The sequence below is a fragment of the Culex pipiens genome, chromosome 1 (genome assembly GCF_016801865.2).
Source record: "Culex pipiens pallens isolate TS chromosome 1, TS_CPP_V2, whole genome shotgun sequence".
Lineage (NCBI taxonomy): Eukaryota > Metazoa > Arthropoda > Insecta > Diptera > Culicidae > Culex > Culex pipiens.
Window position 1 is genome coordinate 131,964,218 of NC_068937.1, and position 17,860 is coordinate 131,982,077.

Here is a 17,860-nt window from a genome sequence, read left to right on the forward strand (position 1 = left end):
GGAATAGTCGTTTTCACTGAATTGTTGTGGTTTTAACGAAAGTGTGTTGATTTAGGTAAAAGTGATGTCGTTGTGGCGTGAAATTGAATGCTGAATGAAGCTCTCTAAGCGATTGTATGGTTTGACCAGTGGATTCTCAACTAGATTCGTTGAACCTCCTTAGCGATTCAAAATTGATTTTAAAGAAGATATCAAAGTATACTAATTAAAAAGTGATTTGTTTTAAATCCCAAAAATGAAAGCGATCTGCCAAATTGATGCCTTCTCCAGCGATCGTATCAACGAAACCTTCCAGAGAAAATTAATATCTTCATTTCTTCTTCTCGAGTCACGCTGCGTCGTTCTAACAACCGGTTTTCTCAAAATAAAAATATTCGCAAGCTTTTTTTTGTCGCAGAAAACGAACCCAAATAACCCTCATCAAACGGGGCGACCCATTAATTCAATTATCCCTTTCACCAGTCGAAAAAAAAACAGACCATCGCGAATGTGACGAAGGTCCGTTGAACCCGCGGACGCGCGTGTCAGGATGTTAATTGGCCGTAACGCCCCCCGTACACGGAGAAAAAAACAGTTGCCAAAATCGTGAACAAGTGTTCATGATTTTGGGAACCTTATTTTTCTCCGTGTACTAATTGGGAGATGTTCAGCAACGCCGTACGTCAAACCCGACCAAGCTGTAGTTGGTCATCATTAACCGGGGCGCACCCCTCACTGGAAGATCAAACCGAATTGACAAGCTCGTTAGAATCCCCCCCCAACGGACGACGTTCTTGGTGGTTTATTAAATCGAAGAAAATCGATAATAACAGAGAGGGTGCATGACCTAATAGAGCACACGAAAGCAGGGCTCGCGATCGTATCGCGCGACGACTGCGGTCCCTAATGGCCGCCCGCGTATTGTTGGTGTTGTGGCCAATTGTCCGCGGCCGTGGCCGCGCGTACCCCCGGTTATCTAACACAATAATGATAGAGAGCGGGGATCTTGTTAGTCCGGCGTCGTACACACAGCACAGAGAGAAAGAATATAATTAACAGGTTGTTACGGATTCTTTGACGGAGAAAGGTTGCGCGCACGGTTCTGAAGCCCCGCGGGGACCACCGCTACATGTGATCCCTTTTCTGTGTTAATAAGACAAGAACAACTGCAACTCTCGTTGGGGGAAAGGTCGGCACAGTGAAGAGATGATTGGAGTAATTGGAATACCTGTGTGTATGTGGTTTTCTCGGGTTTACCGTCGTCAAGATCGCGTCTTGATGGCTATCGGACCTTCATCAACGTGACCCGACCTTTTGCGGTAATCGCGCGCCGTGACGAGGTGGGCGAGTCACTGCTAGTCTCGTGCAGATGGCGCGCACAGCTGAGCCTCAACTTGCATGCAAGTTGAGGTGCAAGAGTAGAGGTGTGAATCTTCGCCACAGGTCATCGTGACAGTTACTCGCGGGGCGAGACCGTCAATTTAGCGGCAACGGTACTCATTGCGGAACACAATGTCTGCGGATACGCCCTCTGGGAAGCAGCGCGTCGCGCAGAGATAGGTTAATTAATTTCTAAACAATTAATAAGCGTACTAATTCCATGCAATTTACGCGGCGAGCGAGCCCGGTTGGCATGATCGCACGTTCGCGAGACTAGAAGAAGGAAGAAATGCGCTCCAGAGTGGAGCGGAGCTATTGTAAATACAATTTTAATTAATACATAGTGCATGCTTCCCATTGACCACTTCTCGGGGCTCGCCCCGAGATGGCGCAACGAGATTGCACCCAATTCAATAGCGCTAATAATAATAAATTGCAGATAATGTCTGGTCTCACGTGTAACGACCACGTCCCGTAGAACCGACCCGTATGATGCATTAATCTCATTTGTTTTACCGCTCGTTGTTGCCGGATTAGCAAGAACTTGCACGCAACGCAGCGCAGACACTCCCGGGTCATGACCTTGCGGGGCTGATTGAGCACATTTAGCCGGGTGGGTGGCCGGCCGGCCGGCGATCCCCTGGGAACGATACCGGCCCGGGTCCCATAAAACCCATCCACCTGGAAGAACAAACCGACTAACGGGTTCTTCAGTCATTACCCGCGGCGGTTGAGTTTCGCTTTCCCGAGGGGCGTAACGAAGGCCAATAAAAATCATAACTCTCGCGGGAACCGCCGCGAAAGCGAAAACTCGTTGAGCGCGTCGCGTCGTTAATTACCGCGGAGTTCAAGAATAATTACCGCCGCGGTCAGGTGAAAAAGTGAATCCGCAGGAATTCTTGGAACGCCTTTTCACTTGTCTGCTCGCGTACAGATGGCAGCTCGTGTGAGCGATTAACTTGCGTGCAAGTTTTCCCAGGACGCGAACCATTGGAGTGAAATTGCGAGATTCTTCAAATTGTAGCCTTTTCCCACGTCCGATCGAGGTCAAGCTGCGTGGAATGTTCGTGGAAAAGCCCCTCACTCACGCGACTAATCTATCACATGTGTCCGGCCCGCTCGGTTCCGTACGGTTTGTGCGCTACGTGCTCGCTTTGAAATAGATCGTCGTCAATTAAGCAACGCCACCAACGCGAGCCTGCCCGTAATTAATTTCTGTCCACGTCCACGGCTCGGTGCTTGCCCATCAAACCTTGAAGTCCCGCGGGACGTCTTCGACGACGACGATAAAGAAAGTCCAATTAAAAATAATTTCCATTTAAGGTAGCGCGCGCGAGCGCGCGCTCATCACCGCGCGGTACCGGTTCAGCTAGTCGCCCACAACTCCGTACGGTGCATCCAGATATCCCGGCAGGAACTACGCGAAAAACGCGAGATTTCACCTGGTGATAAATGCGCCGACGTTGACGTCGGCAAACTTGAAGCGTACGAAGATCTTCACCGCGCAAATGTGCGAGAGCATGTTATCATAAAAGCTGTCATATTATTTGCTTTTTCTCGCGTAGACGCGACCTCTGGATCGGCGTGACAGGCCGCGCCGCGGAATCTCATTTCACGGTTGTCAACAAATATTATGAAAAACATGGCTCCTCGAGGAGCAGATCGAAGACAGCCGCGAGATCTTGTCGATCTTGGCGATTGACAGCTCTGGGAGGGTCTAGACGTACAAGGCGCCGATCGCGCGCGCTGGTTCAGGTCCCGACTCCCAAGGGTGCGATAATTGCTCCCTAATTACCACATGGGTTGTGGAATGGAGGACTCTAACCATAAATCAATCGAGGAGATCGATCAGGGGTCGACGATTGACATGTTGAGTTGCAACGGGGGTTTCGGGTTTCTTTACGACTCACGAAGCGATCCAGAACTCACGGAATGGACTGGACTTAATTTGAATCTATTTATACGAGCAGGGGCACGCCAGGTAGCCGGTTAGAACGATGATGACTCAATTGGATGGTTTATACAATGTAGAGCTCGTCCAGAACGTCGCGTGGAACGCGACAGCTCGTTTGGTTGGTGAATGTGGATTTATAGTTTGGGTGATCCGTGAGTGATAACGGGGCTTGGTCACACGCGAACCGTTCGCTGAGATGATTTATTTTATCGTCGGTTCAATCTACGACCAAACCTGACCATGGATCACATTCTGGAGTTGGCTTCTGGGAAACGTTCTCACCAGATGATGTCGAGAGGTTGTTGACAGGAAGCGCTCATAGATGGCAGTGCTATTAAAGATGCAAATTGAATGCAAGTTTACTTGCAAGTTCGAGCTCTCGATAAGTCGTGAGTGCAAGCGATGTTTGACCAACATTCAACTATTCATACGAGAAAAAAAACTCGTCCAATAAATCTAATCACAGTTACGTTCACTTTCTCCCGCGCAATTTCACTCTCGTACCCGTTGATCCAGATCATCACTCTGCCAACCTGCCACACCAGTACGGATCCAGATCATCGTCATCGACCATACCGTACAGCCGCCCCACGATTGCGCATACCGGTTTTCCATCGTCACTTGCCGAGGCTGCAAGCCCCAGTTTGCGCTAACTGTGTTTGACAGCGCGCGCGCGCCGGACGTATCTCCGACTTGCAAACGATCTCCGCCAGCAAACAAAGTTGGTTGACTCCGGGGGGGAGTCGACGTCGTCGTCGTCGTCGTCGCAGAAGGTGTTAATACACAATCATCGTCATCACCGTCATCGTCGGCGCTGGCCGGGGTCTGATTGACCTAATTACTTAGTTAATTCTTCTCGGCAGCTGTTCCGAGGGAACCGCTCGGCGCAGGCCTTTGATTACTCAATTATATTGATTTAGGAACGCTTGTTTTTACTCTCTTTTCACCTGCGCGAGGAAAATCGCGAAAAGAGAAAATGACTTCGTCGTCGACGACGACGACGACTCCCTCTACTTTGAACGAGCGGAAATTATCGCTGCGCTAGCGCGGAATAGAGGGCGCACACTAGTTTATATGTTAACATTTCGCCGTAATAAATGTAAATAAATTTCCTTCCTGCGCGGTGATCTGATCGGCAGACTCTCCAGGCCGAGTGGGATTGTGTGTTCGACACCAGGTGCGATAAGTTGTTGCTGCGGTAGCCCTCATTACACCCCTACGGAGCGCTGGCGGAACTACGCTCTAGCCCTTACGGGCGCCGTTCTTCGCTAATGAGAAATAAATTTTAAATTGTTGCAAATTAATTAGCTTCGTAACGCGGCTGCTGGCAGGGAGCAAATCGCTCCATCTCGGGCTGGTAGATAAAGACTTCATCTGGAACGAACCCCTTGTGGAAGCTGGCTAAGGTTCGAGGATTCCCGGTAGAAGGCAGGCAGCAACACTTTCACTGGAAGTGGTTGAACATCTCACTTGGGTGAATGTCGAGATGGCATTCTTGTGTTGGGGAACCAGGTCGTGACTACATTGTATGGGAAAGAATTTTCCCGGTAATAGAGCTTGTCGGATGCAGCTTGACAATTTCCGCGGAATGTTCGTTGAATTTGTTTTTCGATAACGGATCTTCGTGGTTGTTGAAATCTTGAAACAAAGTAACCGCTTCAACTATTCGCCAATAGATGGCACTGTTGTTAAAGGTCGCGCTTGCATGCAAGTCCACGTACAAGTTCTAGGTCAACCCCCTTCACAGTATGCAAATGCTCCAACCAAACTTGTCATTTCAAACACCTTCTAGGGAAGTGCTCAAACGACGACCAGCTAATCCGTCACTGCCCAGAAGGGCAACGCGGCGACGACATGACATAATCAGGATGGACGCGCGCGCTTGCTCACACGCAGTTGATTGCCCTAACGGGGTTGAGTGCGGACAAATTGACACCTCCGGGGCTGGTCCCGAGGGGGGCGGGGTGCAGGCGTTCCGGGAAACAAGAACCCCGAGCTACCTCTTAGAACTGCTCCAGAAGCGCGAGCACACCATTATATTATCATAACATTAACATTGTATGTTAATTTGCTCGCGTTTTTCTGCGCTGCGGACCCTCCCTAACGGGGTGAAGAAATGGTAATCGCTGGCAGGGGTTCGGCGGGGCCCTTACACTGACAAATTAAAGTGCGCGCGCTTCATTTGGCGCGCAGATTTGAATGGGGGCTTCTGTGCAACTGCCCGGAAAATTGAAGTCGCACTCCTCCCCGGGGCCGATAGAATGTTAATTTTATTGATTTGGGAGCTGTTGGATTGAGTGGGGTGACCACACGGAGAAAAATTAGTTCCGAAAATCGTGAATAAGTGTTCATGATATTGGGAACCACGAACAAAGTGTTCAAATTTCATGGTACGTGATTCAAAAACGTTAGATAGAATTTGAACGCTTTGTTCGTGGTTCCCAATATCATGAACACTTGTTCTCGATTTTCGGAACCCATTTTTCTCCGTGTAGGATTAGAAGGGTCACAGCGCGTAAAGTCGAGTCCTTAGAAAAATGCAGCTTATTGCGTGTAGTCGTCGCACATACGCGCTTATCTGGCGATCCAAACCATGGCAAAACAAGGAAAATCGCTAATAAATTAGATTAAGGAAGGTCTTCAGCAGGCCCGCGCTAGAAGTGTAATGAAAGGTGCTGATTTTCGCTCGCGCAAGAACTGGACTACACAACACGAGTTACTCCAGTATGAGAGAGACCAGATAAGCCCGAGATAAATGTACAAGTTTGGTGCGCGCCGCCGCGGACTAGATCATCTACGGGTCTTCAGGAACTCCTCGTCTGTAGAAGGGGGTTATACCTCGATAGGGTAATTTAAATTGATTGCTTAAATAAATATTTAACAAGTGCAGTCGGGCGCGGGTGTACCTTCCAGTCACTTGTTCCGGGGTTTACAGTTACCGGGCCACTTGTGAAGGTCTCCGCGCGATATCTCCGGACCGGGATCGCGCCTTGCTCTCGATTTTAAGCGGCTGTCGCTCATCACCGCAGCCGTAGTCTGCGCGGACCAAGATTAAGTAAATGGGCGCTCAATTTCAGCGAGGAAACCAGTTCGATTGATTAGGCGCACGCGGCTTTAAAAGGGATCCGCGCAGCTTATCGCCGCAAGAAATGGCCACCCGAGCCAAATTAGTCAGGATTATTAGCCCAGAAGTAGATCGCCGCTGCACGCGGCAGATCGCCGGGGAGATACGCGCGATAATCGGCGCAGGTTGCGAGGCCCGGATTAGGGCATATTGCTGGACGCCGGTAACCTGGTTATTGGCTTTGTGGTGTCGTAGTAGGAGGGACTCCGTTAGGCAGGGTCCGGTTTTGCGATGGTCGCCTAATTTGGGGCACTTTCGCGGGCGGAATTGGAGCAGTTGATAATGAGCTGGGCAGCGTCCTTTTGGGCTCGGAGGAGACCACCTTGTATGATCTTCAAATCGAGTGGAAATAACTCGATCAACAGCCCAGTAATAAGATCTTGACGTTGGTTCGAACTAGAGACTCAAATGAATCTCGAAGATCTTCTAGGATTCACAACACGCGAGTCAATCCTGCCCGATATTGATCGAGTTCAGCAAGCTACGCCCGAGTCCCGTTCTGACGTCTCGCGATATGATTCTACCGTTCACTCACGATCATCTGCTGGAACCGCTTACCGAACTGCGAAAAAAAAGCTCGATTTGTTCCAGTTTTCATCATCATTACGATCTTCATCACCATTAATATCGCTCGCGCGATGTCGCCGGTGCGTTTAACAAATCGCCTGCAATTTCTCAGAACTCGGGCGCGTAAGTGCGCTGTGCGCAGAACGTTCATTATCCCCGCAGTCGGTGCTCCGATTAGGGTTGGATTTGTTCTAGTTGGTGCGGAAATTGCCGCTGCTACCGTTGTTCTTTAGTGAGTGCGAGGTTCGTCGCTTATCCCGGCAGTCGCCGAGTTTCAGCCAAGTCTATAATGAGCGCGGTTGTTAGGCGCGCGGAAGATCCGCGCGAGGTATTTGCATAAAAAAAGAGTGGAAAAAGTGATCGAGTTGACAGAAATTACATAAAAGGGCAACCACAGTCGCAATTGTACTCGCGTGAGTCCGCGAGTCAGTCCCCAAACAAACTTCCCAGGGCACTTGTTTTTGAACAAGCAGGAAATTACTGCAACTGCTGCTGCTGCTGAAGCTGGTGGTGGTGATGCAATTCTCGGAACCCGCGACCTGGGCTGATTTCTTTTGGCGTGTTCGTACGCTCTCCCCGCGCCACCGCTTCTTCGCGCAGCGACCGGACAAGCCAAGAATGTTCTTTTCGGTGGAAGATCTCGGCGGCCGAAGAATGCGCGCTGCGCGCGCGCGCCCGCGGTTCTTCTTCATGGACAAAAAAGGCGCACGTAGATCCATTACAACGCCGAGTTCCCCGCGTCGTCGTCGGACGTTCAGGTCTCTTAATGGTAGCAATATCCGATGTTGTTAGTGTAAACGGTTGTGAGCTGTTTGGGGTTGTAATCATAACAATAAATTCACTGCATGTTACACATTGGGGCACTGGCCACGAACCGGCGAGGCGAGAGGTGGGACGGGTTCTTTGTTCTAGGACCGGACGAGCGGAATCGGCCAAACCACCGTTTTCTTCCCAACGGTGTGTGTGTGTCTGTTTGTATCGCACACCGGAAAGATTTACTTTTATTTTCAGGGAAAATTTCGTTTTTGCTCTCTGCGGGGCGGGGTGTGTGGACTCGGGGGGGAGTTGCGCGACATTTTCCAGAAGTCATGAAATCGCCATAAAGATGATGATAAAATTTAGCTTTATGAGGCTTTGGTGCTGCTGGCGTGTTCTAAAATGGCATTAGAAGCTACGGTGGGGAGCACGTATCGCTAGAAAAGTTCTTAACTTTTGCGTCCAAGTTCTGTTGGCGATGTAACACAGCAACAGAGGGGGCACAAACAAAGTTGAATCGAACGAAAATGAGCTTGAAATTGATCATCTGTAAATACGAAATGGGCAGGGATGGGTGGACGGGTTGAAGAGCGAAGGGGCGGCGGCTCGGAGCACAACGAGCATGAAAAATGATCTGGAAAACGACGTTCAGCCGAGCGAAAAGTTCATTCTACTCTGATTTGTGCTGTTTCTTGGGACTCGCTGGGTGTTTTGTTCTGTTTCGTTGCGGTGGATGGGCGCTAGCGCTTGTTCAATGGGTTTGAGATGGAAATGAAGGAAATTGTTGAGTCGGAGAAAGCAGAAATTCAGCAACTTCGTTAGACGACTATTGTTTAGAACAGTCTTTCAAAGTCGTTTTAAAGAACTTTTTCCTTTAAAAAATGCTATCAAGTCCACCTGTAGATAATTTCTGCCTTTCTCGAATAAAAATATGTTTTCACTCGATTGTTTTGCCATTCTTGGCAGTGTTCCCAGAGAGTCAGAATATCTGTATCAATAGTATGTTTTTTTTGGTAAAATTCGTAACCTATTTAAAAAATCTCAAGGCAAAGTTGCCAGATCTTCAACTGAGTGGTGCGAGCTGTCAGTTTTATTTTGGTTTCTGTCCATGTTCTATGGAAAATGTGGTATACTAAATTCTTCAAATTTTATTAATTTAATGTTTTAGAAAATCAATTCATTTATCATAAATTTTGCTCTTAATCAAATAATGTTTCGTAATCTGAGATTGAGTAAAAAGTTGAAATTTTATTAAACCAAAATCTTGCATACCATGTTTTTAGACTCTTGGAGCGTATTTTGACAGTTTGAGCTGGTGTGAAAACGGAGACAGACTTCAATTATGTTTCAATTAACTTAATTTATTTTATAATAGTAGTTCAAACCGAAAAAAAAACATTCAAATCCCTGTATCATGAACCGAAATTCGTGATTTTTTTTAACAAAAAGTATGGACAAATTGAAAATACTTGTTAGCATTGTCACTTGCTAGGTACTTTAAGTTCATACTGTGTTTGAAAACTGGAATTGCAGTGGAAAATTTTATAGATGCTAGTTTTTTATGAATCAAAAGATTTTTATATATTTTGTCTAGATTTCACAATGAAAAGTAATGGTACACTAAAAAAATATTTAAATTTATAAATCACATTATATTTTGTGTTTAGACAATTTAACCTTCCTACGGTATTGGGGTCCTTTTCGGCCTTTTTGAAAATTAAATTTGCCATAACTTTTGCTATATACATGCAAAAGCCTTGAAATTTTCTGACATTAAATTTATAGTAAATATACATGGAATTGAAAGATATGTCAATCTACGGTCATGTCATTGTTCGCTGACCCATTTTGGCCAATCTGGAACTACCGGTGGCCCCTTGTGGACACTTCTGGAATATGAGAAAAATCCTATCATCCGACATATCAAACTTCATGAAATTGAAAGATATGTCAAGTTACGGTCATGCTGTTGTTTGCTGACCCATCCTTGCCAATTTGGAACCGGTTACCGGTGGCCCCTTGGGGACACTTCCGGAATATAAGAGAAATCCTATCATCCGACTTATCAAGATTGACACATTTTTCCATTTCATGAAGTTTGATATGTCGGATGATGGGGTTTCTCTCATATTCCGAGAGTGTCCCTGAGGGGCCACCGGTAACCGGTTCCATGATGGCCAGAATGGGTCAGTGAACAACGGCATGATCGTAACTTGACATATCTTTCAATTTCATTAAGTTTGATATGTCGGATGATAGGGTTTCTCTCATATTCCGGAAGTGTCTCCAAGGGGCCACCGGTAACCGGTTCCAGATAGGCTAGAATAGATCAGCGAGCAACGGCATGACCGTAGATTGACATATCTTAAAATTTTAAGAAGTTTGATATGTCGAATGATAGGATTTTTCTCATATTCCAGAAGTGTCCACAAGGGGCCACCGGTACCCGGTTCCAGATTGGCCAAAATGGGTCAGCGAACAATGACATGACCGTAGATTGACATATCTTTCAATTCCATGAAGTTTGATATGTCGGATGATAGGGTTTCTCTCATATTCCGGAAATGTCCCCAAGGGGCCACCGGTAACCGGCTCCAGATTGGCCAGAATGGGTCAGCGAACAATGGCATGACCGTAGATTGACATATCTTTCAATTCCATGAAGTTTGATATGTCGGATGATAGGGTTTCTCTCATATTCCGGAAGTGTCCCCAAGGGGCCACCGGTAACCGGTTCCAGATTGGCCAGGATGGCTTAGTGAACAACGGCATTACCAAAGATGGACATATCTTTCAATTTCATGGAGTTTGATGTGCAACATGATGGGTTTTCACCAAAAAAGTCAAGTTGGCCGTTTATCGGATACCCGGGAACCGGTTCCAGGTTACCCGGAAGTGGCCACTAACACTCCAGAGTGGTTCTTGCAATCGTGTATAGTGTTTTTAATAAGTTTTATGGATCAATTTCAACTATCATGAGAGTATTGGTATCACATATATGTGAAAAACAGTAAAACATGAACTTTTCGGATGTTCCGGGTTTCCGGAACCGGTAGGTCACCTGGCCCTGATATTAATATTTGTGGTCAAAGTACAGGTAAATACCTATCGAATGCAACCCGGACCATCCTGATTGGTTGAAATTTGCCGGAGATACAGGTCGTCAAAGTTGGGGTCTCAAAAAGGTTCTTTTTCGGTTGTAGCCGATTCCCGGTGACCACAGTGACCAAATCCGGTTTTCCAGGTCGGTTTCGGAAAGGGGACGTTCTAAGCTCTCATTTGTGACCAAAAGAACCGGAATCGGTCAAAAACTGGATTTTTGACGCTTTTTTAAAGTTTGGGGTCGAAAAGGACCCCAATACCTTATGTGTGATTTTTTTTTAATACCAAGGGAAGGTTAAAACATGTTTAAAAATTTGTCTCTTAAAAAATCGCATAAAATCTGATGTATAGCCCATTTATTCTTATTAAACATGATTTTTAATTGAAATAAAATTGAAAACATTGAAATACTGAAAACTTCATAAACCAATACTGATTTCAAGGATTAATTATTAAATTCTTTGAAAAACTGTGTTTTTACATGAATTCTTTTTTTTCAGGGGGTAAACTTCCCCCGACTCGTATAAATGTCTACCAAAACCGGAAATGGAGTTTATTTTTATTTTTTTATTTGGTTCAAACTTTGTGGGGTCCTTCCCAATGACCAAAGAATCATTTTGTGCTTTTGGCTCACCCATACAAGACTCAAAAAAAATGGCAGCTGTCCATACCAAAATCGAAAATCTGTAACCTTTGAAGGAATTTTCTGATTAATTTGTTTTTAGACAAAATAGGTTCATAGAAAAAAATTGCCGATTTTTGAATTAAGGCCGTTGCAAATATTTTTTGAAGTTTATGTCCCTCGGCTCTGACCAAAGTCGAGGGGGGGGGGAGGGGGGGTATGGTGGGTAAAAAAAAATCAAATTACAAGCCTAGGTTTTAACATTTGGATGAAAAAAAAGTGTTTTAAAATGCATTTTACAGGCGTACAGTTGCTTTCCAATCATTAGTTTTGAAAATATCGAGGTATTGACGGATTTTTTTTTCGCAAGAAAAAAAAAACTTTTTGTGGGACTGTACATTGGTATTTCATGAAAATTTGAAATGTTTTCAAAGGAGTTCAAACATGCTAAATATGATTATAAACGCAGGAAAATGCATTTTAACTGGTTTTCAGTTGATTAAACTTCAATTTTCATTTAAATTTTGAAGTTTTTCGAAAAAATATTTTTTTTGCCCCCTGATTATTCAGGCCAATTTTGAAGGGGGAGGGGGGGGGGGGGCTACATAAACTTTGAAAAATATTTGCAACGGCCTAACTTATTTTTCTCAAAAAAATAATTTTCCAAAATTCGGGTTTTTATTCATTTATTTTGACATGTCATTTGACATTTTTGCAGCCGAGTTATGCTTTTTAGGAAAAAATGTGCTTTTGGAAAAAAAATTTTAGACATTTTTTTTGACTTCAGTTTTTAATATTAAATCAAATTTGCAATCGAAAAGTACTTAACAGATTTTTTGCTAAAATGCACCGTTTTCAAGATAAAGTCACTTGAAGTAATTTTTTTTCTTAAAATTCCCGTTTTTCGATTTTTTTAATAGTGTCCACGATTGTCTATTCCCCAAAACATTTTTTCGAAAAGTTTGGAAAATTTCAAATAAAATTGCCTAAGAGAGTTGATTTTTTAATTGAAATAAAATTGAAAACATTGGAATATCCAAAACTAGATTGATCAACGCTGATTTTGAGAATTACAAATCAAAAAATAGAAAGACTTTATAAAGATACTTTATCTAGCTCTTTTTCGCTTCGAGAAAGAATAAGACAATTATTTTGAATTTTGTTTTTTTTTGTCATTTCTTTTTCTCTTCCTGTTGAAACCAGGGAACAAAAAAAAAATTGCCTGTAAATTAAAAAAAAAACTGTATTTTTATGTTTTAAATTATTAAGTTTTTTTTGGGTTGTTTCTTCCCTGAGTCATAAGAGCTTCTATTTTTGAAGCATTTTTGACAGTAACAAAAACTTTTAGAAATTTAATAAAAAAAAAAGAAACTGAACACCAAAGGTTCTAGTTTTATTAAATTTTAATAGTTTTTTTTTAAATTTACTTGAATTAAATTTAGTGTTGAGTTTAAAAAACCATTTTCGATTTGGGTAAAAATATCAATTCTGGTAAAATCGGGAAAAAGTCGAAAAATTTGGAAATGGAAAAGTAGCCACCCTGAACCTGGGAAATCTTCCAGGTTCAACCGTGAGAAGGACACTTGCTCCCCTTTTTTTTCCTCCCTTGTCCCCGAGGATATCTTAAAAGGTCGGTCCGTCCCACCGCTCAATACCGGCAAAAAAAGTCCAGCGTAATCGCGATCGCTAGTGGTTTGTTTTTGTTGTAGGCCGCGCGCAATGAGTGTGTTTCATAATTTTTAATTACCCCTGGCGTTCGAGCGCTGAAGATTGCTTATCTATGCCGCGCCAAGTGGCGGCGGATTGCAGCTTTTTCATCTCGAGGTGGCTCGACACCTAGTCCCCGGGGGAGGTCCCCGACTCTGGCGACACTTAAAAACATCTCTATTATTATTCATCGGGGTTTTTTTGTTGTTGTTGATGTTGTTGCCTGGCAACGGAAGCAATGTTGCAGACCGTCCTCCTGGTTGGCCAAATTGATTCTTTAAGATGTTATGACTTGCGGCTTTCCTCACCGAAGGGGATAATCATTAAATTTCCATAGGGCTTAAAAGGTGGCCGCGTCCAGAGAGGCAATTACGGGCGCGACACCTGGGCCTAGGGAGGGAGACGCGGGAAGTCATGTGCAATTATGCCCGGCTCTATGGAAGGAAGGACTCTCTCTCGGGAGGACTAAGAGCGCTCGGTCGGGAGGAAGATTGGTATTAATAACCGATCAATAAAATGGAAGGAGGAGAAGTGTTCAACGGATGGACGGATCGACGTCGTGATCGGCGGAACCCGGCCAAGAATCCGACAGGAGTAATTGTTCTGCCAATCACCATCATCATCTGGGCGCGATCGACTACTCTGGCGTCTTCGCTGCGCGAACAAAGTAGAGTCCTGCCCGGGTGGATTAAAACATCTCTTTTGCGGCGGATATTTATTAGGTGACTACAGAAGACGGGACGTGTGACCGCGCCGACGAACGTCTAGTCAAATCATCCCGTCTCACGTGATCTCCGCGAGATCGTTAAGATCTCGGGCCCGTTGAAGTGCCGGCCGGATAGGCTAAAAGGTTAGAACTTCCTGTGTGCGTGTGCGCCGCACTTTAATGATGCGTATAGTTACTGCGCGGAGAGGTCTCCGCGGTCTAGTTCCAGCCGGGTGCATCATCGTAAAAAAAAACGTAAAGCGGCCCGTTTGACCTTCGGGTGAGCGCACGCGTGCACCGAGTTCTAGCTGTCGGGCGGACCGTTTATGGACCATTAGCACTCGCGACGGCGGTACCTGCTACTTTCATCTCAAAGGATCAGTCGCACCGGACAGCTCTATTAGCGTTTGTAATTACGCAACGTTCTCACGCGCGCGCTAAGTGTGTAATTTGGACCTCAACCATGTGTAGAGTGACAGTTCTGGGAACTCGCGCTCGAATATCGCCCAACGGCTATCGGAACGCCGCGATCTAGATTCAATTTGGCCCCGCGCATACCGTTAAAATTCCATCAATCTCTCCCTTAAAAGGCATCGCTTAATTACAAAGTAGTCATCCCAACTTAACCTCACTTTCGGCCGAGTCACTCCTAATTAACTACATTAAACCGTGCGCGAAAGTGAAGCTATTTTGCGCATTTTTTTCCCAAAGTCATCCAATCTATTTACGATCGCTCTCTATTTCGACCTGATCGATCGCGCCGGGTAGCCGAGAACAATTTGCCTAATCACGCGGATTAGAACCGATTCTTAGATGACTGGAAGGTATTTTGGCGGCGACCTTGAGGTCACGATCTTCATTGTGTTGGGATTTAAGCGGCGCGATCACTTACCGGCAGGTGAACTCGTTCTCGCCCAGGCACATCTCGAGACAGTCGCGGCGGTTCAGGACGGTGGCGGTACGCTTGACGTGGCCGTTCAGCTTGTAGCCCTGGACGCGGTCGATGCACCAGGCGCGCTCGCACGGACGCAGCTTCAGGCAGGACTTTTGGGCGTAGATCGTAAACACCGGGAACTGGGACTTGGTGAGGGCACCTGGAAAAAGAGGGAGAATGATGGTTAGTTTAGAGAATCATCGTGTGAAGTCTTCATTAGCTTTCTCGTCGTCCCAATTACAAAACCCAACAGTTATTCGAAACTCATGTCCTCTCGATCACGCTTCCGACGCCCTGGAGATTTATGTGCCCTCTTAATTCATAGCATTTGTCACTTCCCAATTTTCTTTCCCGCGCGCAGAACCGAACCCCATCGGAAGTGACTTGATCGATGTGACACACAAAGCCATCTTCCCCGTACAAAATACACCAATTCCGTACGCTCCACATTCCCCCCCGTAGGGGGGCTAAAACCCGCAAAAAGGGAGGAAATCCAATCTTAAATTATACGCCATTTGTCCGATCGAAGATTAATGCCCGGTCTCGGTTAATCTACGCGCGCGCGCGCACCTTCCCATGACCAGAAGGAGACCGAGCGAGCGAGATTTGCATAGAGAGAAACAAAGTCTCGAGCGCCGCGACGCCCCGGGAGCTTCGAAAGCGAAATCGCTGCGACGCGTCTCCCATTGACGAGGTTTGCGGTTTTGTACCCTCGCGTCACTTCGAATCGAAACCTCAAACTCACTTCCCATGACGAAACGCTGCGACGATACGCGCAGTGGTTGGGTACAGTGATCCTCTGGTGATCAGACTTGTTGGTAGATCTTTTTGGTAGTATGCCAATGATCAATGGGTACTCCAGCCGATCGAGGGAACCTTGAACATTCATTTATTTAAAATTTTATAGATTTAGACATCTGAGGAATCTTAAGATACCTAGACCTTATAGGTGTCCGTCCAACTCCAAGTCCAAGCGAAACTTATTCGGGAATACCGTGGAGATTTTCCCTTGTCCCCTTAAAAAAGTGGAATGGACGGCTATCATTGGTTTTATTCCCAAATATCAACCTAGGCAACCTGTTTTGGAAAATTTTCAAATATACATGACGAAATCTAGTCTGCAATCCGGAATCTTAAGGCACTCAAAAGATTACTACAAATTACGTGTTACGTTAGTTCTTTAAGAAGATCTTTAATATATTCCGCTCTATAGATTTGAGAGACCTGAACCTATAAGATTTTTGATGTATTCCAAAGAGTATTCTGGAATAGCTTATCTGTAGAGATTTCGAACACTGATATTGTCCTGGTTACGTTCAGATACTGAAGTGACCTGATGTATTCAATATCCGGATCATTGAATCTTGAAGGTAGTCCTTCCATACAATCTACCGATCATTGAAGTTTATACTCTTTGGTCCATGATCACACCTCCAGATATCCAAGAGCTCACTGTAGTGCTTTTGTTTTTATTGCCCCCAGGTACACAAGACGCTAGGCGACTACCGCCAAGCAGTCAGGCAATTTGCGAACTCCAAGTAACATACGAGCAGCTCTCGCACCGTCGTACGTAAACAGTGATTGATACCAATAGTAGTGGGGGTGGTTGCGGAGGCGTGCGTGGAATCTCACGAATTCCCAACCTTGCGGTCTCGTGGGCACCGAAAGTGAATCTTTGTTTGGCGTGTTCGTCAAATTGGTAGTCTAATGATCGATGATCATGTGCGCAGTGCAAAATTGGTAATTGGTAGTAGGGGAGGTACTTTCTTTTTCGGTTTTCACGCGGGGGCAACTTTCTTCGCACCGTGACCCTGATATCCGACCCGTTCGGTATACTTTGTAACGCCGGGTTCTAGATGTTCTCGATCGGGAAAAAAAGTTCAAGTCATCCCACAACTTTGTATGGGATGATCCGCGGCGGTGGTGAACGATCGGTAATTGCAGATTATTATTGAATCTTGACGCGAGCGGCTACCTCCATCATTACGGAGGGGGCCATCTGGTGCGCTTCTTCGTGATGAGGCCAACGACGTGATCTGGTTCGGATCACCGGGGTGATTTGGTGGTTATCTTCCGAGATAGTACGCGAAACCATTAGATCCGATGAGACTCGGGGCCTCTAATCAGCCGTTTCATTATCTTTTATTTTGCATTTATTAACATTGTGGGGGTGAAGAAAGAGGGAGGGGGAACTCATAAACTGGGAGTGTTATGGGTAAATTGAGCTACTTAGAAGATGGATAAAGGCGATTGGCGCCCTAGCTAGGTGGTAACTCGATAGTAGCGGACCGGCGGAGTAGTTACGTGCGAAATGGGCTGAGGGCGTTCAATATCTAATTAGGAATAGATTGGATTGCTCTGCAACGATCTGGAATGTGCGAGGCAATTTGTAAGAGTTTAGTGGGGCAGGTCTCCTAATACTACCAATTTGTACTCAAATTATGTTTTTGGTATTGACCTTTGAATTTGTAGATTAATTTCATCACAATAAATTTGGAGATTAATGATCTAAAATGTTGATCCCAAGCATTCCGATGTCAACGACCTCCACATCACGAAGTTGCGTGTACTTCAAAGGTCCTCAATGCCTCGAAGATGTTCCCACTAATAAACCCAACTTGAACCCACCCCGGTAATTGAACGTGAACCAATCAATTGAATTCGCCAATTCAGACTCAAATCGACACCGACACCTCGAGCTTCCCTGGAAACGATTCCAATCAATACCTGGGTAGCTTTCGCACCCTCCGGGATCTTGTCCATTAATCCCCAATATCTACGAAAGGGATTTGCCTTCGTGGCGCCCCTAATGAAGTCATTTCTCATCCTGGCGCCGATAAACTTCCTTCGGGGCGATTCCGGTCCAAGGTCCGGCGATCTCCAGTTGGTGTTGATTAGTGCGGTAACCCGTGTTGAGGTAATTGAGATATTGGAGTTATGGCAATTGTTGTTAGTGCTGTTTGATTTAGTGCAGAGCTCGGGTTGCCCTGGAGGTGTCCATGACTTTGGAAATAGATGCAGTTTCGCGA

At 45.5% G+C, this 17,860-nt stretch overlaps 2 protein-coding genes across 4 annotated transcripts in view; one reads left to right on the forward strand and one right to left on the reverse strand.

Annotated features, from left to right (window-relative positions):
- The window catches only part of LOC120431584 (autophagy-related protein 16), a 128,012-nt gene that overhangs the window by 19,847 nt on the left and 90,305 nt on the right, over positions 1-17,860 (forward strand). The window lies entirely within an intron of this gene.
- LOC120431567 (uncharacterized) overlaps positions 1-17,860 on the reverse strand; it is a 137,830-nt gene that overhangs the window by 5,542 nt on the left and 114,428 nt on the right. For both annotated transcript variants that reach the window (XM_039596678.2, XM_039596684.2), the window contains exon 6: positions 14,790-14,991. In XM_039596678.2, coding sequence (XP_039452612.1) covers positions 14,790-14,991 — 202 coding nt within the window. The remainder of the gene's footprint in view (positions 1-14,789; positions 14,992-17,860) is intronic.